Genomic DNA, 27,758 nt, shown 5'->3' with positions numbered 1-27,758 from the left:
AAGTCGGGAAAATTGTTTTTTTTTTTTTTTAATTTTATATTTGAGTTACAATCTCTATGTTCATTAGGTGTCTTTATTTTTAAAAAAGTTATGTTATGAAAATAATTTCAATTTTGCTTTTATTTTACAAAGTGTGTGTCCATAGAAGACAGGTGCCAGCCCTTTTTTTATGGTTTTGGGGAAGGGTGGCGGGTCCTTTCAGAAGGGGAAATTTGCGTCGTAAAATACCAAATTGGGGAATTTTTTTATATATATATAACAAAAAAAAACAACACAGATTGAGTAAGGTCAAGGCCTCCCCTGGCTCTTTCACACTTTTAGCCATGACTTAAGCCAATTGCAAAATCTTGGGACCATTTCATACCCTAAAGTGCCACCATTTCATACCCTAAAGTGCCAGAATTAGAAGCCATTATTTTTTTTAAATCTCTATTTCATTTTATACTTTAACAATTTGCCCATGAACCATTTCATCCTAATATCACATTGAATCAAAAATAGTTTTTAATCTTCTCATTAAAATGTTTAAATCATTTTTCAAGAACACTTTCATTTCAAAGCTAAAGTAATTGCTCAATGTATGAAATTATTCCTTTAATAGTTTGCAATTTTTGAATTATCTCCCTTTAATGGGCATTTTTCACTACTTAGATGTTTATAAAGCATTAATATTTAGTTCTTTATTTTTGGCCTTTGTATTTCAAACTTAATATAAGGTCATTTATCAAAAATAGAGTTGTCCTTTTTTATTTTATGACTTTTAAAAAGCTTTTTAAATGCTTTTAATTGCATTATATATAAATCTCAATTTACAATATATTTCATACATATTACTGTATAGCGAAAATACCACCTAAAGGTATGATTAGCACTTTGTTTCAAAGCTCTTGGAAGGTGCTTTAAAAAATCCATCCCAGTGTATCAATGCTTTACATTGGGCACATGAAAGAACCAAACGAACTGCCTTAGTTCATTTGTATCTCAAACTTACTTCACTGAAATTTAACTAACTTGTTTGAAAGCCCTTGGACTTAACAATATTTTCAGATTTTTTAGTTCATTGGCTTGTTATTAGATAAATATATCCACCAATCAGAAAATTCTGGAAAGTGAAATTCCTGATGACCGACCCTAACTGTAATATCTGAGATGATGACCGACTGACCCTAACTGTAATATCTGAGATGATGACCGACGCTAACTGTAATATCTGAGATGTTCCGATTGCTGCGTTTCTTGAAGCAGTGTTTTGAACGCATACACATTCAGACCTATTAATCCATCAGCGGCGGTGGAAATTTTCGCTGATAAAAACGACTTGCATTTGGGGAATTTTTTTGTGCAGTTGGGGATAAAAGTATATTATTTTGCCTGGGGAATGGGACCGAATTTCGGCCCCAAAATCGGCGTAAAAAAAGGGCTGGGTGCTCACAGGAAATGCTTTGTTGGCAGTGAATACAGAACTTCATTTGATTGCTGAATATTATCCATCACTCAAAAATAATGCAAGAAAGATTTCCAGTTGGTAGAAAAAAATATGATTTTCTTTTAAAAGATCAAGCATTGGCCAGAAAATGGGATAAAATGTCATAAATAAGCATAAAGCCATAAGAACGCCACAAACAGGTAATGACGTCACCGTGACACCGGCTTTCCATAAATTTTGCAACGTATGATATTCGCTGTTACAGGTATAATGACACTAAATTTTTGTTTCTTTTCAAGTGAATAGGTTCTCGGAATTGTTTTAAGCAGTGAATAGTTTCTTTGCTGTTTAAGCTACGCTCACTCAGAGGCTTTGCCTTTTTTATATTAGGCCACTTCCAACAGCTTTGCTGTAGGGTTAACCCTTGGCTTTAGCGACGTGGTTGAGTTTCCGCCTACAGATCTCAAGGTCCGGGGTTCGAGCCCCAGTTGGGACCTTGGTATTTTCTCTCCCTGGGTTTACTTTAATTATTTTGTTTTATATTGTGACAGGTCAAACTGTAACTGTAGTGGCTGCAAATGTCAGAAATTAAAAAGCAGCTACTCAGGGACAGTAAGCTTGTCTATTGTAGGATTGCTCAAAAATTCTAACCAGTGCAGTTCACTCCAATCAGCCCTGCACTTCCCTATTGTCACTGTCAATCATCTTGCAAGGTGACTGTAAACGACATGACAATGATGTGAAATGGCCAGAATATCTTCAGCTGCTGTAGTGGTTACTTCAAATTAAAATTAATCAAAGTACAAACACTTGCTAGCAACATTTGTATACTTCCGGTGTCCGGTGATTCGTAAAAATTACAAGACATGAAAAGAAAAATGTGCGAGATGCTAGAAATCAAAACCTGCCGAATGAACTTCCTTTTCCGCTTTGAACCAATTCGGGTAAGATGCATTCCCAAACATTGGTTGAAAATTTACGTTAATCCTGTATTTAAGCTTAAGGTTTGAGTCTCTAAGAGCATAATTCGCTAATTATTTATGTCAAATGTTTTAGAAATCGCTCGATTTTATGCTGATTTTGAATAGTATGCGTATACTTGGAGGGACAAGTTCCATCAAGAGCACGATTGATGAAAAAGTGATTCATATATCACTACGAGCTAATGTAACACTGTTTGCTGTTGATGACAGGGTGTCGATGACTGTAGCAAACGAAATAATTTAACCGCGGATAGTTTTCACGTATTTAAAATATATGAACCATATCCCTACAATTGTAAACACAGTATTGAACCCACTGGTGGTGGAGTCGTTCAAAACGGTGTATTTCCAGTTGAAAGCTCAATCCATAAATTCTAAGACTGTCTGGGATATAAATTAGCAGGGGCCCAGTAGCCCATGGCCCCTAGATTTTGGACTGGGCCCCTAAATAATTTGTTGGGAGAAAATGCTAGTCCTGGCTTCCAAAACTCTAAATGCCGCTTTTTTATATTTAATTTTTTTCATAGTTGCGGCTTTAGAGTTTTGGACCAGGCCTACTATGAAACCATACCAAAATAAAAAGTTGTCCAACTTTTCGACGCAAACGTAGTCAACTGAAATTTTGAACGAAGATGTATGGATATCTTGATAAAGTAATCACTTCTACATCAGTTAACACCATTTATCAAATTCTGGAAGCAAATCTTACAATGAATTCGCCAATTTTTACATGTCACTGCTAGATCAGCATCATTTCGGCGGCCATTGTTGAATAGCTACAATGAGATTCTCGCATGACGTAACAGCGCGAGCCGCAAAAAATACACATGTAGAGTCTCTAGAGCACCTTGTAAACAAAAGAAATGATTTAAACATACAATTTTTCTTAAGGATTTATCTATGAAAGTAATAATTCAAATCAATTTTAATAAAAAATAACCATTTTCCAAAGTTTTTGTGCCACCGGGATGCTGATGCAACTTCAAATACGAAGCGGCACATGTGAGTGCTCTCTTAGCGGTTCGCGCGGGTGAAAGGTCAGTCTCGTATTTCAAAGGAGCAAGATGGCGGCGTAGAGTAAATGTTTCAGACCAGTTCGAAATTGTCGGGTAGTTCTGCCATCAATTATGGGTTTTAATGCGTAAAATTTGGCACAATGGTAGATTTTACTATATATTAACTGATCAGAAAGTGCTGCTGCCGATTTCTTTTAAAATGTACAAACGCGAGCGTGTCAGATTTTTGGCACGATTATTGGTACGATTTCCTTACGGAGTGCACTTCAGCTCTCCCGTCCAAATCCAGTATATAAACCGAGAGAGCTGAAGATCTTAAGCTAAGAAAATGCCTGATGTTAAAGAAAATATTTTTGACAGTCTGGGCCCCTAAATAAAAAAAGCTAGTTTATATCCCTGATTAGTCTGTAAATTTATAGACTGGGTGTACAAAATATATTGTAATTACGATTTTACTTGAAACTGGTAGAAATGAAATGCTTCACTTAGGCCATACCAAGTTGATTAATAGTTCTTCGGAAAATTTTCCAAAAAAATGGTAGCGAGCGAGCGATTTTTTTTTTTCTCATGATTTTTTCAGAGGTGGGTAGCTTTTACATGGAGCGAGCGGGTATTTTTTTTTTTTTTGGCAGTTACTATTATACATGAAGTTAACATTTTTTTAAGAATAACACAGAACTTAAACATTTACAATGTGACTAACACAGCAGATAGCTTTTCTATATGTTTTAAAGACTACATGAATGGTTTTGCAAATAAATTCTTGCTAAAACTCACTGAATCACTTTGTTTTTATTTTGTGTTTATAATTACTGAGGGATGAGTGTCTTATTTTTAATTTTGATTGTTCTACATTAATCTGAAGGCGTGCCCATTTAACGGCAGAGGATGAGGAATATTTAAGACAAAACGGGCACCCAAGTGGAATAACATAAATAAAAATAAAAAATTTTCTTCTGAAACCCATTTAGATGGCTTCGACACATGAGCAACTTTGTGCCCCTAGTGAAACTCCAAACGGTAGAGGTGAGCAGGGCTCTCGCGAGTGGGCGACCTGAGCAAAATAGGCGCTTTGGAACTTCAAACTTCGCTCAAAACTAACCTCAAAGCTACATGCAAGTCGCCCGATTTTCTTTGATATCCGCATTCGCTAATTAGCGCCACCCGGACTGTTGACAATTTGCACGGTGTCAAAACGAGTGTTGAATACACAGAGACACACGCCGAAAGCATATTTTAAGCTCTTAAGATTTTCCCGAGAAGTGTGAAAGCGAATCAGATTATCCGATACACCAGAGGCGATTGTGTTTAGCCAATTAGCGCCGTAGTTACGTCTTTGACACTTTTGGTTTAATTGTCAACATGTTCAAGAGCACAAAAAAATGTTTTTATAAAGAAATTGCTGATTGTCCATGCGATTAATTGGAATATTGTACACAATTATTTGTTATCTATGGTAAAAGAATGACACGTATGTTGTATTACCTACGTTAAATTGATTTCTATCGATGAATTTATTTGAATACGTATTTCTAGATTACACAGTTTACTTTCAGTTTTATACGAGCCAGATATTGTTACCGAGGTGGTGACTCGGTGTTAACAGGGTCATTTTGAGTGACCCTGGTGTTAATAATAAATACTTCATACAGATATCATCAAAAAATGGCGGGTTAGATTAACAGCTTCGGCTTGAATTTTGAAAACAACTTTTTTTTCAGAACTTTATAATGAAACAATAACCACTATATGGGAAATGACCTAACTAAGAAAATGAATGGTCACTTCAATGTTTTTTTATTTAGAAACAAGAAAATTACAGCCGTCTTTCAGTCGGGCTTGTATCTATGGAAAATCCATAGCCACGGGCTATCGGAAATATTGGCCTCTGTTATACAAGGTAAAATAGCCCTTGGTGTAAATCTGAGAATGTGTTTTGAGATGTGGTTTATCAATCTTTTTCAGCGACCAAGATGGTTCGCATGAATGTGCTGGCAGATGCCTTGAACTCGATAGCAACCGCTGAGAGGCGTGGCAAGAGACAAGTTCTCATTAGACCATGCTCAAAAGTTATTATCCGATTCCTTACAGTGATGATGAAACATGGTAGGTATATTGCTGAATATATTTGTATTAGCCACAGCGCAATGTTGATTAGGGCTAAATTGTTAAAGAATTTTTTAAACTTGTATTTGTGCATGCTTCATGAAAGTTGACAGACATGGAGCATATTTTGAGTCTGTCTAGTGGCATTTTGCAAGGTTCTTGAAGTCTGACGAGTATTTCCTACATATCAGACATTATTAAATGAGAATACTGAAATCTGAGTGTTGAGATTCACTAAAGTATTTGGTTTGCACAGACATGCTTTTAAACAGAATCACTGGTCTTTTTTGTTTTTCTATGCAGGTTTTAAAAAATTACAAGATTTTATGTGTTAATTGACTGATATTTACAGGGTACATTGGAGAATTTGAGATTGTAGATGACCACAGAAATGGCAAGATTGTTGTCAATCTCACAGGCAGGCTGAACAAGGTAATACATCAAAAATTGTTTTTAGGCAGAAATTTATCAAAACTGTTTCAGTTTTTAATAGCCAGTCTTGATTATTGACTGCAAAAGAAAGGAAACCTGGCAGGACTTTTCAGGAGTAAAATGTTTGTGAACTTGGAGCAGAATTTACAGACTAGTGATACGTATATTTGTCTTTATAAAATCACTTAAATAGGACAATGATTGACAGTATACACGTCCAGTTTTAGACTTTGCTTTGATGCATTTAAAAGTAAACTTGGGTTCTTGATTCCAAATTTTAATAGAATCAAACTGAATTCCAAAAGCATTAGTCACAAGACGCAGCTTTTCATGCAACATTGTTGGTAATACCTTAGTTACTATGCCTTTGTTTTTCCAGTGTGGTGTAATCAGTCCACGTTTTGACATTGCAATGAGAGACATGGAGAAATGGACCACCAACCTTTTGCCTTCAAGACAGTTTGGGTAAACATTTTATAATCTTGTCATCCTCATTCACATGTTTTTGTAAAAAAATTATTTACTTCTTCATCAATGTTGACATTTGAGGATGTTTGGTTCGCCCAGATTCCACATTTGTCAAAGTGGCTAATGGGAGCTGAATGTCCTTTACTGGACTTGAGGTATATTCCCTTTCCACAGCATTGTAGAACAACTGGCACCCAGGCTAGCAATGGCCAGGAGAGCTAGACCCTGTATATTCCATAACTTTCCCAGAGTTACTATGTAACAATGACTGGGGAGATAAACCATACAGGGAACACATAGAAAACTTTGTCTACTTGAAGTGAACCAAAGCCTTTTTTTTACCAGTACATCTTAGAGACATATTGATTTAGTGTTGTCTGTCTTTCTGCCAAAGATTGGCCATGCTACTTTGCCAAAACCACCAGGTGGATTTACATCAAACTTCACAAAAGTGATCACTGCCAACCCTGGTTTTGCATATCTTTGGTTTAGTGAATTTCGGTGGAGTTACTGCCATTCATTTGTCAAATTGTATGATGTTTTGGCCACTTTCTTATAATATTGGGCAGACTTTCACCAAGCCTTGCAGGAGTGATCAGTGCCAAGCCTCATTGTGCATTTTGTGAACATGTTCTGGTACACTTATTTTCAGTGGAGTTTCAGCCTTTGATTTGTTGTATTTTACCTTGTCCCAGCAACTGCTGTGATACCACCAGGAGGAACTACACCAAATCTTGCAAAAGTAATCATTGCCAACCCTGACTGTATATTTTGTAGGCTCATATTCCAGTTCGGTGATTTCTGTGGAGTTCTGGCCCTTGATTTGCCCAATTTATGATGAGTTGGCCACTTCTCTTATTGGGTGGATTTTTACCAAACCTTACAGGAGTGATCAATGCCAAATCTGTGTTGAGAAGTGGGAGAAATTTATATTTTCCATCAAAAAAACCTGGTGTCTATTAAGCCTGTATGATTTTATATGAATCCTGGAGAATGTTTGGCATAGATCACCCCATCTGTAATGTATTTGAATTCACAGATCTGAAATGTAAACGACCATATTACCATTTAGTACATAAACAATAATAATTATTGGAACACTTATAATGTAAAATATTTTGATTTCAGAATTATTCACATGTATTCAAAGGGACAGGTTAGAATTTAAAAAAAATTTCTTTCTATACAGCTGAAACATTATACATATCTCCACCTTCCCAGTGCCAGAAGGTAAAGCAGTTCTATATCATGTTGAAAATGCATAATAACAAATGTATTTTGAATTGTTGAGTCAATGTTGACATTTGAGGATGTTTGGTTTGCCCAGATTCCACATTTGTCGGTGGCTAATGGGAGCTGAATGTCCTTTACAGGACTTGAGGTATATTCCCTTTCCACAACATTGTAGAACAACTGGCACCTAGGCTAGCAATGGCCAGGAAAGCTAGACCCTGTATATTCCATAACTTTCCCAGAGTTACTATGTAACAATGACTGGGGAGATAAACCATACAGGGAACATGCTAAAATAGTTTTCAGGATATATTATTATGCCCACCTTCAAAGAAGATGGGGTATATTGTTTGCAGATATCGGTTGATCTGTCAGTAGACCAATCAGTTTCCAGATGATAATTAAATAACACTTGGGCCTAGAATCATGAAAAAGGATAAGGAGGTTGATCATGATCAGCAGATGACCCCTATTGATATTGAGGTCAAAGGTCAGTGTCACAGTGACCCAGACCATTTGCGGATGATAACTTGAGAACACTTGGGCTTAGGATCATGAAAAATGATACAGAGGTTGGTCATGACCAGCAGATGTTCCCTAGGTCAAAGGTCAAGGTCACAGTGACCTGAAACAGTTAAACCGTTACTGGATGATAACTTGAGAACACTTAGGCCTAGGATCATGAAAGTTGATAGGGAGGTTGGTCATGACCAGCAGATGACCCCTATTGATTATGAGGTCAGTAGGTCAAAGGTCAATGTCACATTTACCCAGAACAGTAGAAAATTTTTGGCCAAATAACTAGATAATGCTTCGGTCTAAGATCTCATTTGATATGAAGTTTACTTATGACTGGTAAATGATCCATAATTATTGAATTTAGGTCTGTAGGTCAAACATACAGTGCACAGTGACCAAATAATTCCTTTTCCTTGTGCAATTACTGAATGCATCAAGGGAGGCATTTCATTTTCCACAAGCTCTTGTATTGATTAAAGTAACAATGGCAAGAACCGTATATTGACTTTCCCCAAATTTCCAATCAATGTTGACATTTGAGGATGTTTGGTTCGCCCAGATTCCACATTTGTCAAAGTGGCTAATGGGAGCTGAATGTCCTTTACTGGACATGAGGTATATTCCCTTTCCACAACATTGTAGAACAACTGGCACCCAGGCTAGCAATGGCCAGGAAAGCTAGACCCTGTATATTCCATAACTTTCCCAGAGTTACTATGTAACAATGACTGGGGAGATAAACCATACAGGGAACATGGTAAAATAGTTTTAAAAGAACTTATCTTAACTCTGGGAGAGTGCAGATCGACAGATGGCAAGTTCAATCCCCAGAGAAGGAATGTTTTCTCCATGACAATTTGACAAGACATTTCGAAGAAAAAGTAGAGCTATTGCACTCGCCCTGTCGTCTGCTTCGCTGTTGGTTAAAGTTTTGATCAAGTCAAATATCTCCGTTACTATCAAAGCTATTGACTTGAAACATAAGTTTTTTACTACAAAGTCTACACCAGGAGAAACAATACCCACTACTCTGATTTGTATTTTGACGGAGTTATGCCCCTTTTCAACTAAGAATTTTTTGGTTAAAGTTTTATCAAGTTTTTTCTGGCAAAGCTTTGACTCATTTGCAGAAACTTGTGGTGAATAGGGTTGTTCTGGTACAGTATGATTCCGAATCCAGGAACAATGATTAGGTTAACTGCCTGCCATTACGTAACAGAAATACTGATTGGTAAAATTGTGTCAAAATCCTAAATAAAAAGCACCTTTAATACAAACCAAAATTTCAGCAATGGTGAGAATCATATGTTGACTCTCCTGCTTTAATATCTAGGAAGAGTCCTTGCAGATTTCCCTCTGTACGTTCATACAGTCACTGGTACAGGGGTGGTGAAATCTGAATTTGACTTACTTGTCTGGTCATGCCAACTTGCCTTTATGGGCTGTGGGACAACTCAGACAGTTGATTTTGCCACCCATGTTAGGCATTTGGGTGGAATTGTTGGTCTTGATAGCTGCTTCTTGTGCAAGACTTCTTGCCCAAATGAAAAAAAAATGCAGTAATTAAAATATGTGTTCAAATTGTGTTGAGAACTTGGCAATGTTGACATTTGAGGATGTTTGGTTAGCCCAGATTCCACATTTGTCAAAGTGGCGAATGGGAGCTGAATGTCCTTTACTAGACTTGAGGTATATTCCCTTTCCACAACATTGTAGAACAACTGGCACCCAGACTAGCAATGGCCAGGAAAGCTAGACCCTGTATATTCCATAACTTTCCCAGAGTTACTATGTAACAGTGACTGGGGAGATAAACCATATAGGGAACATGCTGAAGTAGTTCTCAGGATTAAATTGGTAACAATGGCAAGAACTATATGTTGAGTTTCCCAGATACTTAAAATTTCCAGTCAATGTTGACATTGAGGATGTTTGGTTAGCCCAGATTCCACATATGTCAAAGTGGCTAATGGGAGCTGAATGTCCTTTACAGGACTTGAGGTATATTCCCTTTCCACAACATTGTAGAACAACTGGCACCCAGGCTAGCAATGGCCAGGAAAACTAGACCCTGTATATTCCATAACTTTCCCAGAGTTACTATGTAACAATGACTGGGGAGATAAACCATACAGGGAACATGCTGAAGTAGTTTTCAGGATTAAATTGGTAACAATGGCAAGAACTATATGTTGAGTTTCCCAGATACTTAAAATTTCCAGTCAATGTTGACATTTGAGGATGTTTGGTTAGCCCAGATTCCACATTTGTCAAAGTGGCTAATGGGAGCTGAATGTCCTTTACGGGACTTGAGGTATATTCCCTTTCCACAACATTGTAGAACAACTGGCACCCAGGCTAGCAATGGCCAGGAAAGCTAGACCCTGTATATTCCATAACCTTCCCAGAGTTACTATGTAACAATGACTGGGGAGATAAACCATACAGGGAACATGCTAAAAATAGCTTTCGGGATATATTTATATGAATTAAAGCTGCAGCAACAGCAAGAATAGTATTGACTTTCCTGCTTTAAAGACGAGGAAGCATCCCTGCAAGTGTCTCTGTGTTTTCTTTCGGTCATTGGTATGCATTTGGCACTAGAACCGTGGATCTTGATAGCTGTCTCATATGAAAGAATACTTGCACATACGAAGAAAATACAACAATTCAAATAAACTCTTTTTTTCCAGACTGTTTTAGAATGATCAAAGGGGCCTCTGTGGCCGAGTGGTTAAGGTCACTGACTTCAGATTACTTGCCCCTCATCAATTTGGGTTCAAGCCTCACTCGGGGCATTTAATTCTTCATGTGAGAAAGCCATCCAGCTGGTTTATGGAAGGTTGGTGGTTCTACCCAGGTGCCCGCTTGTGATGAAATAATGCACGGAGGGGCACCTGGGGTCTTGCCCTACTATCAAGCTGGAAAGTCGCCATATGACCTATAATTGTGTTGGTGCAACGTTAAACCCAACAAAATTAATAAATAGAATGATCAATGTTGACATTTGAGGATGTTTGGTTTGCCCAGATTCCACATTTGTCAAAGTGGCTAATAGGAGCTGAATATCCTTTACTGGACTTGAGGTATATTCCCTTTCCACAACATTGTAGAACACCTGGCACCCAGGCTAGCAATGGCCAGGAAAGCTAGACCCTGTATATTCCATAACTTTCCTAGAGTTACTATGTAACAGTGACTGGGGAGATAAACCATACAGGGAACATGCTAAAAATAATTTCAAGAAATATTTAGGCTTGGTGCACAGAAAAATGCTGTATCACACAAGGAAAACCAAGCTTTCTTCTGTGAAGTCAAATAAAAAGACGTCTGTCGTAGTGTACTTGGTAGAAACAATCCTTTTTCGCATATGCATGTTTTATAAAACAAGATTGTAATCTCTGTGACTTGTTAATTTTTTTTAGATTCCTTGTATTGACGACTTCAGGAGGGATCATGGATCATGAAGAAGCAAGAAGAAAACATCTCGGTGGAAAAATTCTTGGCTTCTTTTTCTAATGTAAAAAAAACTGTAAATAAACCTGCCAGGGAATGTTTGTGTTGTGTTATAATTTACTTCTATAGTTGTAAGGTATTTACAGAAGTTTTAAGGCTAAACAGATATATTGACCCCCTTGACCAGGTTTTTAGCTCACTTGAGCACAAAGTGCTCAAAGGTGAGCTTTAGTGATTGCCCTATGTCTGTCGTCGTTCATCCATCGTCAGTCGTAAACAGTTTGACTGTTAACACTCTGGAGGTCAATTTTTGCCCAAACTTAATGAAACTTGGTCAGAGTGTTACCATCAATAAAATCTTGGACGAGTTCGAGATTGGGTCATCTGGGGTCAAAAACTAGGTCACCAGGTCAAATCAAAGGAAACGCTTGTTAACACTAGAGGTCACAGTTTTGGCCCAATCTTAATGAAACTTGGTCAGAATGTTACCCTCAGTAAAATCTTGGACGAGTTCGATTTTGGGTCATCTAGGGTCAAAAACTAGGTCACCAGGTCAAATCAAAGAAAAAGCTTGTTAACACTAGAGGTCACATTTATGACTCAGGGCTCCAGATAAGATGCGTACTAGCATAAATTACGCTTTGAAATAATGCATATACGCATGTCTGCTAATTTTTAGCTCACCTGTCACAATCTGATATCTAGGTCAAGTTCGAAACTGGGTCATGTGCGGTCAAAAACGTAGGTCAGTAGGTCTAAAAATAGAAAAACCTTGTGACCACTCTAGAGGTCACATTTTTCATGGGATCTTTATGAAAGTTGGTCAGAATGTTCATCTTGATGATATCTAGGTCAAGTTCGAAACTGGGTCACGTGCAGTCAAAAACTAGGTCAGTAGGTCTAAAAATAGAAAAAACCTTGTGACCTCTCTAGAGGTCCATAATTTTCTACACTAGAGTCTTTCATGGAAATGTTGGTCAGAATGTTCACTTGATGATATCTAGGTCAAGTTCGAAACTGGGTCACGTGCGTCAAAAAACTAGGTCAGTAGGTCTAAAATAGAAAAACCTTGTGACCTCTCTAGAGGCCAATTTTTCATGGATCTTATGAAATTGGTCAGAATGTTCATCTTGATGATATCTAGGTCAAGTTCGAAACTGGGTCACGTGCAGTCAAAAACTAGGTCAGTAGGTCTAAAAATAGAAAAACCTTGTGACCTCTCTAGAGGCCATATATTTCAAAGAATCTTCATGAAAATTGGTCAGAACGTTCACCTTGATGATATCTAGGTCAAGTTCGAAATGGGTCACTGCCACAAAAACTAGGTCAGTAGGTCAAATAATAGAAAAACCTTGTGACCTCTCTAAAGGCCATATTTTTCATTGGATCTGTATGAAAATTGGTCTGAATGTTCATCTTGATGATATCTAGGTCAAGTTCGAAACTGGGTCAGTGCTGTCAAAAACTAGGTCAGTAGGTCTAAAAATAGAAAAACCTTGTGACCTCTCTAGAGGCCTATATTTCATGGATCTTCATGAAAATTGGTCAGAATGTTCACCTTGATGATATCTGGTCAAGTTTGAAACTGGGTCACTGCCATAAAAACTAGGTCAGTAGGTCAAATAATAAAAAACCTTGTGACCTCTCTAGAGGCCATATTTTTCATTGGATCTGTATGAAAAATTGGTCTGAATGTTCATCTTGATGATATCTAGGTCAAGTTTGAAACTGAGTCAACTGTGGTCAAAAACTAGGTCAGTAGGTCTAAAATTATTAAAATCTTTTGACCTCTCTAGAGGCCATATTTTTCAATGGATCTTCATGAAAATTGATCTGAATGTTCACCTTGATGATATCTAGGTCAGTTTCGAAACTGGGTCATGTGCAGTCAAAAACTAGGCCAGTAGGTATAAAAATAGAAAAACCTTGTGACCTCTCTAGAGGCCATATTTTTCATGAGATCTTCATGAAAATTAGTGAGAATGTTCACCTTGATGATATCTAGGTAAAGTTCAAAACAGGGTCACGTACCTTCGAAAACTAGGTCAATAGGTCAAATGATAGAAAAACCTAGAGACCATATTTTTCAATGGATCTTCATGAAAATTGGTTAGAATTTTTATCTTGATAATATCTAGGTCAAGTTCAAAACTGGGTCACATGAGCTCAAAAACTAGGTCACTATATCAAATAATAGAAAAAACGACGTCATACTCAAAACTGGGTCATGTGGGAAGAGGTGAGCGATTCAGGACCATCATGGTCCTCTTGTTCAGCGTATAAAAACGTACATGAAATTACAGAAACGCAATGACTTTTTAATAGCCTAAACAAAATCTGAATCGTCTGGATGCTTTACATAACAGAGCACGATAGGCATTCATTCTGCCACATTGAACGTACACAGGCATTGAATGGTACTCGCCTGGGTTAAACTATATTATACACTCAATGCGTGCGTAAATCAAATTGCTAGTGTATTTTAAAGCGGTGTCTATTTAAAATATCAACTTCCGGTGTGGAGTAAACAACTGAAATGATTTCCAAAACATCGTTAAAGGTATATTGAATAATCTATTGGATTTGGCAGCGAGTGTGAAGCCAATGGAGAAAAAGAAGCAACAACTTGAATGCTGAATTGAAACTGAACTGCAAACAAATTCATGGGTGTTACACCCAATAAATATGTTATAAAACTGATTCCTGTTTCTTTCTCATTTACAAATTTTCAGGAGTAAAATTACTCTTAGTCAATTTCAGGTTTTACCATTTTACTGGTTCGCAAGAATTATGATGAGTAAATACTCATAGGCCAACAAAATTATCTGGAGCCCTGATGACTGTATCTTCATGAAAGTTGGTCAGAATGTTTAATCTCGCTGATCTTTAAGCCAAGGTTGAATCTGGGTCATGCAGGGTGAAAAACTAGGTCACCAGCTCAAATCGAAGGAAAACCTAGTTAACACTAGAGGCCACATTTATGACCATATCTTAATGAAACTTTTTCAGAATGTTAACACTAGTGGTCACAATTTTAGCCCAATCTTGAAACTTGTTCAGAATGTTACCCTTAATAAAATCTTGGATGAGTTTGATATTGGGTCATCTGAGGTCCAAAACGAGTCGCCAGGTCAAATCAAAGGAAAAGCTTGTTAACACTAGAGGTCATATTTATGGCAATATCTCTATGAAACTTTATCAGAATGTTTGTCTTGATGACCTCTTGGTCAAGTTTGAATCCGGATCATGTGGGATCAAAAACTAGGTCACCACATCAAAAAATCAAAGGAAAAACTTAACACTCTAGAGGTCACATTTATGACTGTATCTTCATGAATCTTGGTCAGAATGTTGATCTTGGTGATCTTCAGGTCAAGTTCCAATCTGGGTCATGTGGGGTCAAAAACTAGGTCACCAGGTCAAATCAAAGGAAAAGTTAACTCTAGAGGCCACATTTATGACTGTATCTTAATGAAACTTCATCAGAATGTTAATCTGTAGGTAAAGTTTCAATCTGGGTCAGGTGGGGTCAAAAACTAGGTCACCAGGTCAAATCAAAGGTAAAGCTTGTTTATCTAGAGGCCACATTTATGATTTATTTTCATGAAACTTGGTCAGAATGTTAAATCTTCATGTCCAGTTTGAATCTAGGTCGTGGGGTCAAAAATTAGGTCACTAGGTCAAATCAAAGGAAAAGCTAGTTAGCTCAAGAGGCCACATTTATGACCATATCTTGATGAAACTTGGTGTTAATCTTGATGATATGATCTTTAGGTCAATAGGTCAGGTGAGTGATACAGTGCCTTTAGAATCATTGCATAATTATGGTATAAATATGCTGCTGCCCCTTTTGCTTTGCATTTAAGAGGTAAAAAAACTAGAAATTTCAGGTTGATCCCCAGTAGAATGGTATGTTCTTGTTTTAATGGAGAATAGCTTTGAATAACTGCATGTATGTGATACTTTAAAAGAGCCCAGGAATAGTTCAGCTGGCCACCACTAGGTGAAAATGTTAGTAAAGAAATTGCTGTGCTTGGGTAAAAGATGAGTGAAAATATGTCCCACTTTAATGAAGCCTTAATACTGGATAATGTTCTAACGGTCCTTGAACTTATTGCCTTTTAAAGTGGATATGTTGCGAACTCTACCATTTTTAGCGTCTCATCAAATTTCCGACAATGTTAGTGGTTCTCACTGGCCAAACTTGATAGCCAGCAAGACCTTCCCTAGCCTTGAACTGTGAATTTGATGACATCTTGTACTTTTCTTGCAAGTCTTGTACAGAATGTGTATCTATAAAATCTAGGCTCAAGTGTGATAGCCAGCAAGTTTGGATTAGTACGTGCGAGTTGTGAAAATTGGCTGCCCAGTAAGTAAATTAACAAGATGTGGTAGTTAATTTTGTGATGGGAGTATACTGTATTGGCTTTCTTGTTTGTTGGTTAAAGATCAAAGTTACCTTTATCAGGCACCTATACTTTAAAACTGGACAACACGTTTGTTGATGGTGATGAGGAACAAGTTTGAAGCAATATTCCATCAACCAGTGCATTAAAACTTAACAAAATGGCAAGGGAGTTTAGGTAAGCTCCCTATGTATTTCGTATTGTCTGTATAAAAACTAACCCGATCTTGCTGTATGACCTTTAAAACCAACATGTTTTGCACATTATCGTGTCAAAATCCTTAAAAGGGGTTACATAATACAGTAAATTTGACAGTCAAATGACCTTCCGTTTCAAACGAGTCTCGACTGAAGCAATAACTTTGTTGCTTTGTGACAAACATTTGTAAACCTTTCAAAGAGATCCTATCTGACCAATGATATCACAGTAGATCCTTGAACTCTGTGATTCCAGCAGGTATGCAAATTTTGATTCCATACCGAGTGTTTTTATTTCGATGTAAATGAGATGTGGAACCAAAATTTGTAGTCGTGTTTGGCGCCATATAACCTATACTGTGTTGGTGCGCCGTAAAACCCAAATAAATAAATTGACCTTGTACCAACATATATTTAAGTTGTGTTTAATATGGCAAACACAGTTCAATGAAAGGGGGTTAAAAGATACAGGGTAGACATAATTTCTGTATCTGGACAACTAGGCAAAAGATGATACATCTTCCAAGAAACTGCTGGAGACTAGTCTTGACAAATGTTCTCTGTGACTTCAACAGAAGCAGCATACCTAAAGTTGTGGTTAACTACAAGTTGATTACAGATGGCAAGTCGGTATTCATGATAAAGATTATCTACAGTTCAAATTTTCCTAAGGTTGCAAAAAGACAACCAAGATATGCACTACAAAATACTGTGCAAGTTTGCCTTTATTAAAGTAGCTCCAAAGATCGAGGTAGAAGCATACAGGATTATTTTTAGCTCACCTGTCACAAAGTGACAAGGTGAGCTTTTGTGATCGCGCGGTGTCCGTCGTCCGTCCGTCCGTAAACTTTTGCTTGTGACCACTCTAGAGGTCACATTTTTCATGTGATCTTTATGAAAGTTGGTCAGAATGTTCATCTTGATGATATCTAGGTCAAGTTCGAAACTGGGTCACGTGCCTTCAAAAACTATGTCAGTAGGTCTAAAAATAGAAAAACCTTGTGACCTCTCTAGAGGCCATATTTTTCACAAGATCTTCATGAAAATTGGTCAGAATGTTCACCTTGATGATATCTAGGTCAAGTTCGAAACTGGGTCACGTGCTGTCAAAAACTAGGTCAGTAGGTCTAAAAATAGAAAAACCTTGTGACCTCTCTAGAGGCCATATATTTCACAAGATCTTCATGAAAATTGGTCAGAACATTCAACTTGATGATATCTAGGTCAAGTTCGAAACTGGGTCACGTGCCATCAAAAACTAGGTCAGTAGGTCAAATAATAGAAAAACCTTGTGACCTCTCTAAAGGCCACATTTTTCATGGGATCTGTATGAAAGTTGGTCTGAATGTTCATCTTGATGATATCTAGGTCAAGTTCGAAACTGGGTCACGTGCGGTCAAAAACTAGGTCAGTAGGTCTAAAAATAGAAAAACCTTGTGACCTCTCTAGAGGCCATATATTTCATGAGATCTTCATGAAAATTGGTCAGAACTTTCATCTTGATGATATCTAGGTCAAGTTCGAAAGTGGGTCACGTGCCCTCAAAAACTAGGTCAGTAGGTCAAATAATAGAAAAACCTTGTGACCTCTCTAGAGGCCATATTTTTCATGGGATCTGTATGAAAGTTGGTCTGAATGTTCATCTTGATGATATCTAGGTCAGTTTTGAAAGTGGGTCAAGTGCTGTCAAAAACTAGGTCAGTAGGTCAAATAATAGAAAAACCTTGTGACCTCTCTAGAGGCCATATTTTTCATGGGATCTGTATGAAAGTTGGTCTGAATGTTCATCTTGATGATATCTAGGTCAAGTTTGAAACAGGGTCATGTGCGGTCAAAAACTAGGTCAGCAGGTCTAAAAATAGAAAAACCTTGTGACCTCTCTAGAGGCCATACATGTGAATGGATCTCCATAAAAATTGGCCAGAATGTTCACCTTGATGATACCTAGGTCAAGTTTGAAACTGGGTCACATGCCTTAAAAAACTAGGTCAGTAGGTCAAATAATAAATAAAACCTTGTGACCTCTCTAGAGGCCATACTTTTCATGGGATCTGTATGAAAGTTGGTCTGAATGTTCAGCTTGATGATATCTAGGTCAAGTTTGAAACTGGGTCAACTGCGGTCAAAAACTAGGTCAGTAGGTCTAAAATTAGAAAAATCTTTTGACCTCTCTAGAGGCCATATTTTTCAATGGATCTTCATGAAAATTGATCTGAATGTTCATCTTGATGATATCTAGGTCAGTTTCGAAACTGGGTCACATGCGGTCAAAAACTAGGCCAGTAGATATAAAAATAGAAAAACCTTGTGACCTCTCTAGAGGCCATATTTTTCATGAGATCTTCATGAAAATTAGTGAGAATGTTCACCTTGATGATATCTAGATAAAATTCAAAACAGGGTCACGTACCTTCGAAAACTAGGTCAATAGGTCAAATAATAGAAAAACCTTGTGACCTCTCTAGAGACCATATTTTTCAATGGATCTTCTTGAAAATTGGTCAGAATTTTTATCTTGATAATATCTAGGTCAAGTTCAAAACTGGGTCACATGAGCTCAAAAACTAGGTCACTATGTCAAATAATAGAAAAAACGACTTCATACTCAAAACTGAGTCATGTGGGAAGAGGTGAGCGATTCAGGACCATCATGGTCCTCTTGTTGCAGTTGAGTGAAAGGATGGTATAATTGTCTAAGACAAAATCGTGGCTTGTTGAGACGGTACTCCAGGCCTTGACCCTGTAGACCGGATGATGTTTACTGGTGCTCAGCTTTTCTAAATCAAATATTAAACAAATTTTGGGCATAAGTTAGTATAAAGTCGCAACCTGTGCCATCATATAAGGCCAGCTCAATTCCCGAAGACCAATTTTATTCTTCAAACTGCTTGCATTATCTTGGCACCTTTGTATCAGTGGGTTGGTTCAACTAATGCTTAGTATGACTCCTGTTGAGGGTCATTTCACACCGTTCCTTAGTTGATTGATATTGGGCCATTATCTGCAATTTAAAACAAGAGCACCGCCAAGTGGGGCAATATACGCCCGAAGGGTTACATCAGAGGATGGGAGCAAAATTTAAAGAACTTGACTGTTAAAGCCCAAAGGACAGGAACAACAAAGGGAAGAAATTTCAAAAGAAATTCTTAAGTCCATAAAAAAATCCTTACCAGGTAAAGGTATGTCAAAATACACCTAAAAATTGAATGTACCACAGAAAAGTGGTCTGGGTTTTTCCCTACAGCCAATAAAAAAGTTTCAAAATAGGCTATTTATAGTAACATAAAAGGGAAGTAATTCAAATTCTTTTTATTGTAAGTGAACAAAAATGGGATCTGCCAAAAAGTTGACTGCAATGCAGAGCAATATACACAAAGCTAAGTCATATATAACCTTTGACCCCTAAGTGTGACATTGACCTTGAAGCAAGTCGTCTGAAACACACGCTCTGCATGTTGTCTGTGTAGTGAACATTTGTGCCAAGTTTCTTTGAAATCCTTCAAGCAGTTCAAGAGTTACAGAGCGGACTCAAAACAAACTGATATGACCTTTGACCTCTAAGTGTGACCTTGCCCTTGAAGCGAGACATCCAAAACATGCGCTCTGCACGTTGTCTCAGTGTGGTGAACATCTATGTCAAGTTTCTGTGAAATCCTTCAAGGGGTTCGAGTTACAGAGCGGACACGAAATTGCTTACGGATGGACAGACGGACACAGGGGGAACAACATAACACGTCCCTTCGAGTGTATAAAAAACCTGGAAAAGTCCATACCTGCGTTAAAAAGGTAACCTGTATTAAACAGCCATTCTAGCCATTTCCCTTGACTGGTTGCTTCACCAATGTTAGGCTGTATTGTACTATCCTTTCACCACAATATGGGATTAAAATGCGAACCAAAAACATCAATGTTGGAAATATTTAACTTAATCTTTAGGGGAAACTGGAATACAACTATGTTACCACTAAGACAAGGTAGCAAGGCCACTATTAGAAGCAGGGCTACTGTTAGACTTTCAACAGAGGGAAAGGTCCTATTATACATCATTTGGAATAATCAGAAATTGTGAGGTGTCGAGTAAGAACAAATGAAAAGTGATTTTCTCATATTTTAATAATGATTCTTTGTTTGGCAAGCCATGCAAATCACCTTAAACCTAATCACAGATACAACAACCAAGAATAAGACAATAACTGAACTACATCCAGGATTTAAATTTAAAGAGGGTCATTGACCCTAAAACGCTCACGTGTGTACAAGACTTCAAGTGTGTTTGTATTAGTACTGAGTTAGGTTTCTTCCATGTTAGCTTATTTTATACACATTTCTCACATATTTTTAACCTAGGGCAATAATTTGAATAATTACGGTAGAAATTACAAATCTGATATCACATGCCAAATATCAAGGCCCATAAAATCATGTTCAATGAACCGGAACCATTTGAACAACTTTGAAAGAGGGCTACCAAGAGATCATTTGTGTAAAGTTTCATCAAAATCCATTCTGTGGTGTGGGAGGAGATATCGTTTAAAGAAATTGTTAATGAATAGTGACCACGCCCTCTGGTGGCCATATTTGTTGACGAATTAGAAAAATTTGAACAATATTTGTAGAAGGTCATACAAGAACCATTTGTGTAAAATTATTTTAAAATCTGGCAAGCAGTTTCACACAAGATTTTTTTAATTTCCACTATAAACAAAAGGAAAAGTGACCATGTTTTTTGATCGTTATAATTTGAACAACCTTGGTAGAGAGTCACACAATGACCATTTGAGTAAAATTATTCTATAATTTGGCCAGCAGTTTCTAACAAGAAGATTTTTAAAGTTTTCACTGTAAACATTAAAGGAAAAGTGGCCATGTTTTTTGACAAATCGGTAGGCTATAATTTGAACAATCTTGGTAGGTGACGTTGGGACAATTTGTATGAAATTACTTCAAAATCAGACCATTGGTTTAGGAGATGCTGTTTGAAGTTTTTTCTATTTTTAACTCTGCAACCAAGCGGAACCATTTGAACAACTTTGGTAGAGGAACATCCATGCCAAGTTTCATCAAAATCCATTCAGTGGTTTTGTAGGGGATGTCTTAAACACAACTGTTAACGAAGGATGGACACAGCGTGATCACAACAGCTCGCCCCAAGCATTGCTCAAGTAAGCTTAAAAAATATGCCACATGTCATAGTCATAAGTATGTAGGGACGGCACCATCCAATAAGATGCTAAACATAATACTCTAAATTTTTCAGTAATTCCATTCAATTTGCAACTGAAGTTCTATAAACATTGCCATATATACAGTGTCTTATTCTAGACACAATACTGTTGATTTTGACCAATATACTAAAACTCCGATGATGCAGTTCCTTCAAGTACAGTAAAACTGATCACTCTGACAGTCATAAGAGGATGAACAAAATGTGCAAATAACCGGGTTACAAGCAATTCAAACTTGGACAATATGAGGTAGACTGCTGCAGACTTCATGAATTGCTTGAGACAGCCACAAGGATATGAACAAAATGTGCATGTAATCCAGGCTTTCGTGTGATCTAAACATAGCACATGTAAGGACGACAGCTTCAGATTACGTGAGACAGCTTGAGACAGCCTTGTTACTTGACAGCAAGCAGTGTTCCACTGTACTTGTAAAATTGACAATAGTATCACAGAACAATATAAAACAATATTAAATACAAAAGCAAACCAATTACATGTATACTAGAGGTGTTTATGAGGGGTGTTCAATAAATACCTAGACTGGCTCTATAACTTTGTTCCCTTTTAATGTGCAGTTAAGTACTGTTTTAATTAGTAACATATCCACAAACAGGTTTACTTCTCAAGATAGAACAATGTCATCAAAATTAGAGGTTATTTAATAATTTTAATAACACACTAAAGGCCCTCCAGTGTTTTGATAACTTTCAAAAGATTGCTCATCATCAACTGTCAAAATTTTTATAATGATAAGGCATAATGCAAAAAGAGCTGTCACTAATGGTGACAAATGCCCCCGCAGCACCTAGATCTATGTCCCTTCCTTTAACAACTGACAACATAACAAATATAATGTATGATAACAACTTCATATACTCAGCATCACTGAAAAGTTACCACTCTATTGACCCTTACATTTTGAAAATCGCACAGAACTGTGTTAAAAGCACAACTCGACGATGTTTTTGACCCAACTGAGTAGACACTGGTGTAAAGATTTGACAAATTTAATTAACTCCATTTGAGTCACAGCCTGCATGTGCAAAATGACTTTTCCAAGCAAAGTTGACATGTATGCAACTTTTATCGCAAATCATTCATCTCACTTGAAAGTTAGTGGACAGACTAAGAGAAAAACGTTGAGACATGACATAATCAGACAGGGTCTGTGAGTGATATACCGCGCACAGGCCATAAAAAGGCGACGTTAATAATGTATAAAAAATGAGGTATATATAAGAGGTAACTTTTCAGTGAAGCCCAGTATATCTGGCACATTTGTAGCTGATACATTATTCTTCATAACAATACAAATCAAAGACCATCTTGGTTGGCTAAATTTGAAGTTGTGATATCAGTCTAGATATTTTGTGAATGACCCTCATACACGTGTAAATAAAATATAAAATAAATCTGACTAAATTTACACACGAAAGTAATAAAGCACATACTAGTCCTAAAACAAAATGCAAAGTATTTCATTTAAACTTAGGATGGGAACGAATATTCGAAAATAGGACAAATATTTGAAAATGAAAATCAAATTCAACTATTCATAAATAAATGTATAGTTTTTTTTTAAAAAAAAATAGGTATCGTTGATTTTGATCTTCTAAGCATGCTTATAATGCAGAACTAGATTCTCACAGGCAACATGTCAAGCCCACCCTTTGACCCCTGTGACCTTGACCTTTGAGATTGAGTCAGTCACATTGAGTTAAACATTAAAGCAGGCTCAACAATAAAACTGTTTATTCTGTTGTGTTTTAGCACATGTCAAGAACTGTCCAGTTAACAAGAAAATTGCAATGCGTAATTGGCAGGGGCCATCAATATGGATAACAGTGTGCAACAGGTGTAAATGTGATGCCTTTTTATCTTTTGTTCATTTTAACTGGTGCCACTTTTATGTAACATTGCATAAGCAGATTAATGTATCAGAAACTGAATTGCATCCACACCTATTGATTTGATACTTTGATAAATTAACGGATACTATATACATGTAGATCTATATGTAGTTACCATATGTTTATGATTGTGACCATTTTGTAGCTGTATAAGCTACAACTGAATAAAAGTTTACACTTAAATTTATGCATGTAAAAAAAAATATCAATGTTTATTTATTTGATTTCCCATTTCTTGACTGAAACTATAAATACATTCTGCATGCCAATGTGCAGAATGTCGAGCCTGCCAGAACCTTTCACCTCTGTGAGCTTGACCTTATACCTAGGGACCTGGTTCTTGTCCATGACACTCCGTCTCATAATGGTTAACATTCATGCCAAGTCACATCAAAATCCCACCATGCATGAAGAAAAAATGCTCCAGATAAACTTCAATTTGACCTTCAACTGTGACCTTGACCTTTGACATAGGACTTTGCAACAACACTCCTTCTCACTGAGATAAACATACATGCCAAATATAAACAAGATTGGTCCATGCATGTCAGAGTTTTGGTACTGACAAAATTGGACAGATGCACCGACGGACGCACGCACATACACTGACCTGCCAAAAGTGAAGACTATATCTAGCTCATCGCAAGCGGGCTCGACAAAAAACAGCCCTTGTCATTTTATTCAATAGTCTATATTTATTATGATAATTCACATTTTAAACACAGAATATACTGTGTACATGCCAATCACTCAATAAGCATTTAAAGCTTCCATTAAACAAGCCGAATATTTGAATATATTCGCATATGGCAGACTGAATATTCAAATATTGATTTCAGTATTTGTTCTCATCCCGTATTTAAACAGAACAAATATCTCATCAATACCTATCACAAACAAAAATGATTACTGAAATGGAGAAGCAACAGACGTTATTTCTTTCACATATTTTTACATGTACATCATCTTATTTTTTTTTGTTAATAATGTCAGTATAACTGTATTTAACTAACAATACTAGTCGCGTTTACACAAAAAGTTGTTAGCACTATATCACAGATAATTTGTCTGAAGTATGTGGCATTCATAAAACAGTTAACTGTTTTTTGAACTCTTGCACTGACTCGAGACAGATAATATACTTGGCTGGTAACAAATAGACCAAAAATACAACTAAATTATTAAAAACTTGCAATTCCAATAAATATACTGGTTAAAATCGAACACACAAACATATTACATCATTTTTGGCAAAAGCTGTACTGAAAAAAATCATGTGACTAGAATCAATTGGAAGAATAACATCAAAGCTAAAATCAAATACAACTGATAAACAAGAGGACCATGATGGTCCTGAATCGCTCACCTCTTCCCACATGACCCGGTTTTGAGTATGACGTCGTTTTTTCTATTATTTGACATAGTGACCTAGTTTTTGAGCTCATGTGACCCAGTTTTGAACTTGACCTAGATATTATCAAGATAAAAAATTCTGACCAATTTTCATGAAGATGGTCTCTAGAGAGGTCACAAGGTTTTTCTATTATTTGACCTATTGACCTAGTTTTCGAAGGTACGTGACCCTGTTTTGAACTTGACCTAGATATCATCAAGGTAAACATTCTCACTAATTTTCATGAAGATCTCATGTAAAATATGGCCTCTAGAGAGGTCACAAGGTTTTTCTATTTTTATGCCTACTGGCCTAGTTTTTGACAGCACGTGACCCAGTTTCGAAACTGACCTAGATATCATCAAGGTGAACATTCAGATCAATTTTCATGAAGATCCATTGAAAAATATGGCCTCTAGAGAGGTCAAAAGATTTTTCTAATTTTAAACCTACTGACCTAGTTTTTGAACGCAGCTGACCCAGTTTCAAACTTGACCTAGATATCATCAAGATGAACATTCAGACCAACTTTCATACAGATCCCAGAAAAGTATGGCCTAGAGAGGTCATAAGGTTTTTTTTATTATTTGACCTACTGACCTAGTTTTTTATGGCACGTGACCCACTTTCGAACTTGACCTAGATATCATCAAGATGAACATTCTGACCAAATTTTATGGAGATCCATTCACAAGTATGGCCTCTAGAGAGGTCACAAGGTTTTTCTATTTTTAGACCTACTGACCTAGTTTTTGACCGCACATGACCCTGTTTCGAACTTGACCTGGATATCATCAAGATGAACAATCAGACCAACTTTCATACAGATCCCATGAAAAATATGGCCTTTAGAGAGGTCACAAGGTTTTTCTATTATTTGACCTACTGACCTAGTTTTTGAAGGCACGTGACCCACTTTCGAACTTGACCTAGATATCATCAAGGTGAACATTCTGACCAATTTTCATGAAGATCTCATGTAATATATGGCCTCCAGAGAGGTCACAAGGTTTTTCTATTTTTAGACCTACTGACCTAATTTTTGATCGCACGTGACCCAGTTTCGAACTTGACCTAGATATCATCAAGTTGAACGTTCTGACCAATTTTCATGAAGATCTTGTGAAATATATGGCCTCTAGAGAGGTCACAAGGTTTTTCTATTTTTAGACCTACTGACCTAGTTTTTGAAGGCACGTGACCCAGTTTCGAACTTGACCTAGATATCATCAAGGTAAACATTCTGACCAATTTTCATGAAGATCTTTTGAAATATATGGCCTCTAGAGAGGTCACAAGGTTTTTCTATTTTTAGACCTACTGACCTAGTTTTTGACCGCACGTGACCCAGTTTCAAACTTGACCTAGATATCATCAAGGTGAACATTCTGACCAATTTTCATAAAGATCCCGTGAAAAATGTGACCTCTAGAGTGGTCACAAGCAAAAGTTTACGCACGCACGAACGCACGGACGGACGGACGGACGACGGACGACGGACGCTGCGTGATCACAAAAGCTCACCTTGTCACTATGTGACAGGTGAGCTAAAAAAGCACCAGTTGTCGTCAGCTAATAGTGAAAAAAATTTTTTTTTTGATTCTAACAAAAGATTAATACTGCAAAATCATACTTCACCAAAATATGAGCTGTGCCATGAGAAAACCAACATAGTGGGTTTGCGACCAGCATGGATCCAGACCAGCCTGCGCATCCGCGCAGTCTGGTCAGGATCCATGCTGTTCGCTAACAGTATCTCTAATACCAATAGGCTTTAAAAGCGAACAGCATGGATCCTGACCAGACTGCGTGGATGTGCAGGCTGGTCTGGATCCATGCTGGTCGCAAAGCCACTATGTTGGTTTTCTCATGGCACGGCTCAATTATTATAAAAATTATTAAACTATAAGTATGAAATAGACTCAAAGGCAAGCAAGAACATTATGTGCAGTTCTACAATCAATTCATTACTATGAAAATATTTGTACTGGAAGTAGAACATGGCAATTCTGAATGTCTTTATCAATGTCATGGGTATGTATGGAGAATCTCACATCATTATTTCGCTGCTACCGGTGGAAGATTTCTGTTGTATTTGAAATCAAGAAGAAAATCTAACCAACTGTCTGGGATGAAGGAACGAATTCTTATCAACCACTGGAACAAAAACAAAAGCTGTGTTAACTATAATTATGTATAATAAGTACTGTGATATTGCACACTGTTCGCTCTATATATTATATATTAATCAACATGAAACCACTATCCTGCAGACAAGAGATTGTGGATGGACGACTGACGGTCACAAAAGCTCACCCTGTCACTATGTGACAGGTAAGCTAACAAGAGGGCCATGGTGGCCCTATATCGCTCACCTGTTATCATTGCACTTGAGGACAAGAAGGTCCTCAGAAAAAATTATCTAAGTCCAAAGGACAGGAACAACAAAGTGAAGAAATTTAACAAAAAAGAAAAAAAAATCTTAAAAGGTGTAGATGTTAAAATACACCTAAAAATTGGATGTACCATCCATGTTGTACCACAGAAAAGTGGTCTCCGTTTTCCCCTATGGCCAATAATAAAACAAGAGATCACAGAGTGATCTTAGCGCCCACCAATGTGCCATTTTTGGGTGTTCCAAATTTCAAGACTTATTGACTAGCTCAAGGTCAAATTTCATTTCCGTACAAAACACTGTGCATGTGGTCCAAATTCGAAAGCTGTAGCTTGAGAAATGTGAAAGTAGGTCACTAGGTCAATTTCAAGGACAAAACTCTTTGTACACAAAACTATGCATGTGCATCAAGTTTGAAGACTGTAGTTTGAGAAATTTGAAAGTAGGTCTCTAGGTCAATCTTAAGGTCAAAGTTTATTTCAGCACACAAAACTATGCAAGTGGTCCAAATTTGAAGGCTGTAGCTTGAGAAATGTGAAAGCAGGTCACTAGGTCAAAATCAAGGTCAAATTACACTTCAGAACACTAAT

The 27,758-nt window shown here is 37.1% G+C and overlaps 3 protein-coding genes and 7 non-coding genes across 19 annotated transcripts in view; 8 read left to right on the top strand and 2 right to left on the bottom strand.

Annotated features, from left to right (window-relative positions):
- LOC123563746 (uncharacterized) overlaps window positions 1–2,265 on the bottom strand; it is an 85,033-nt gene extending 82,768 nt beyond the window's left edge. For all 10 annotated transcript variants that reach the window (XM_053535361.1, XM_045356729.2, XM_053535384.1 and 7 more), the window contains exon 1: window positions 2,078–2,265. The gene's annotated coding sequence lies outside the window, so the exon portion shown is untranslated. The remainder of the gene's footprint in view (window positions 1–2,077) is intronic.
- A 34-nt stretch (window positions 2,266–2,299) lies between these two features.
- On the top strand, window positions 2,300–11,736 carry LOC123563745 (40S ribosomal protein S15Aa). The gene is made up of 5 exons (XM_045356723.2): window positions 2,300–2,370; window positions 5,391–5,531; window positions 5,884–5,963; window positions 6,343–6,428; window positions 11,609–11,736. Exons 2-5 carry the CDS (start codon window positions 5,399–5,401, stop codon window positions 11,700–11,702), a joined length of 393 nt encoding a protein of 130 aa, XP_045212658.1. The 5' UTR covers window positions 2,300–2,370; window positions 5,391–5,398; the 3' UTR covers window positions 11,703–11,736.
- Window positions 6,495–6,729, top strand: LOC123565123 (small nucleolar RNA SNORA73 family). Its single transcript, XR_006689112.1, has one exon. It is a non-coding gene; the product is annotated as a small nucleolar RNA SNORA73 family (small nucleolar RNA).
- LOC123565125 (small nucleolar RNA SNORA73 family) lies at window positions 7,723–7,955 on the top strand. Its single transcript, XR_006689114.2, has one exon. It is a non-coding gene; the product is annotated as a small nucleolar RNA SNORA73 family (small nucleolar RNA).
- Window positions 8,707–8,941, top strand: LOC123565122 (small nucleolar RNA SNORA73 family). The gene has a single exon (XR_006689111.1). It is a non-coding gene; the product is annotated as a small nucleolar RNA SNORA73 family (small nucleolar RNA).
- On the top strand, window positions 9,781–10,015 carry LOC123565127 (small nucleolar RNA SNORA73 family). Its single transcript, XR_006689116.2, has one exon. It is a non-coding gene; the product is annotated as a small nucleolar RNA SNORA73 family (small nucleolar RNA).
- On the top strand, window positions 10,094–10,327 carry LOC123565124 (small nucleolar RNA SNORA73 family). The gene has a single exon (XR_006689113.1). It is a non-coding gene; the product is annotated as a small nucleolar RNA SNORA73 family (small nucleolar RNA).
- LOC123565121 (small nucleolar RNA SNORA73 family) lies at window positions 10,406–10,640 on the top strand. Its single transcript, XR_006689110.2, has one exon. It is a non-coding gene; the product is annotated as a small nucleolar RNA SNORA73 family (small nucleolar RNA).
- On the top strand, window positions 11,178–11,412 carry LOC123565126 (small nucleolar RNA SNORA73 family). Its single transcript, XR_006689115.2, has one exon. It is a non-coding gene; the product is annotated as a small nucleolar RNA SNORA73 family (small nucleolar RNA).
- Window positions 11,737–20,337: 8,601 nt separating the features above from the next.
- Window positions 20,338–27,758, bottom strand: part of LOC123563744 (D-beta-hydroxybutyrate dehydrogenase, mitochondrial-like) — a 52,796-nt gene continuing 45,375 nt past the window's right edge. Inside the window, exon 7 of the mRNA XM_045356721.2 lies at window positions 20,338–26,930. Coding sequence (XP_045212656.2) covers window positions 26,832–26,930 — 99 coding nt within the window. The 3' untranslated portion in view covers window positions 20,338–26,831. The remainder of the gene's footprint in view (window positions 26,931–27,758) is intronic.

Source organism: Mercenaria mercenaria, chromosome 2 (genome assembly GCF_021730395.1).
Source record: "Mercenaria mercenaria strain notata chromosome 2, MADL_Memer_1, whole genome shotgun sequence".
NCBI lineage: Eukaryota > Metazoa > Mollusca > Bivalvia > Venerida > Veneridae > Mercenaria > Mercenaria mercenaria.
This window is presented reverse-complemented; position numbering and strand designations above follow the sequence as displayed.

Bases quoted from the DNA above. Each gene is read 5' to 3' on its own strand.
- LOC123563745 (XM_045356723.2), top strand. From the start codon at position 5,399: ATGGTTCGCATGAATGTGCTGGCAGATGCCTTGAACTCGATAGCAACC. The intron at 5,532-5,883 runs GTAGGTATATTG...TGATATTTACAG, and splicing joins TACAGTGATGATGAAACATG to GGTACATTGGAGAATTTGAG. The intron at 6,429-11,608 runs GTAAACATTTTA...AATTTTTTTTAG, and splicing joins TTGCCTTCAAGACAGTTTGG to ATTCCTTGTATTGACGACTT.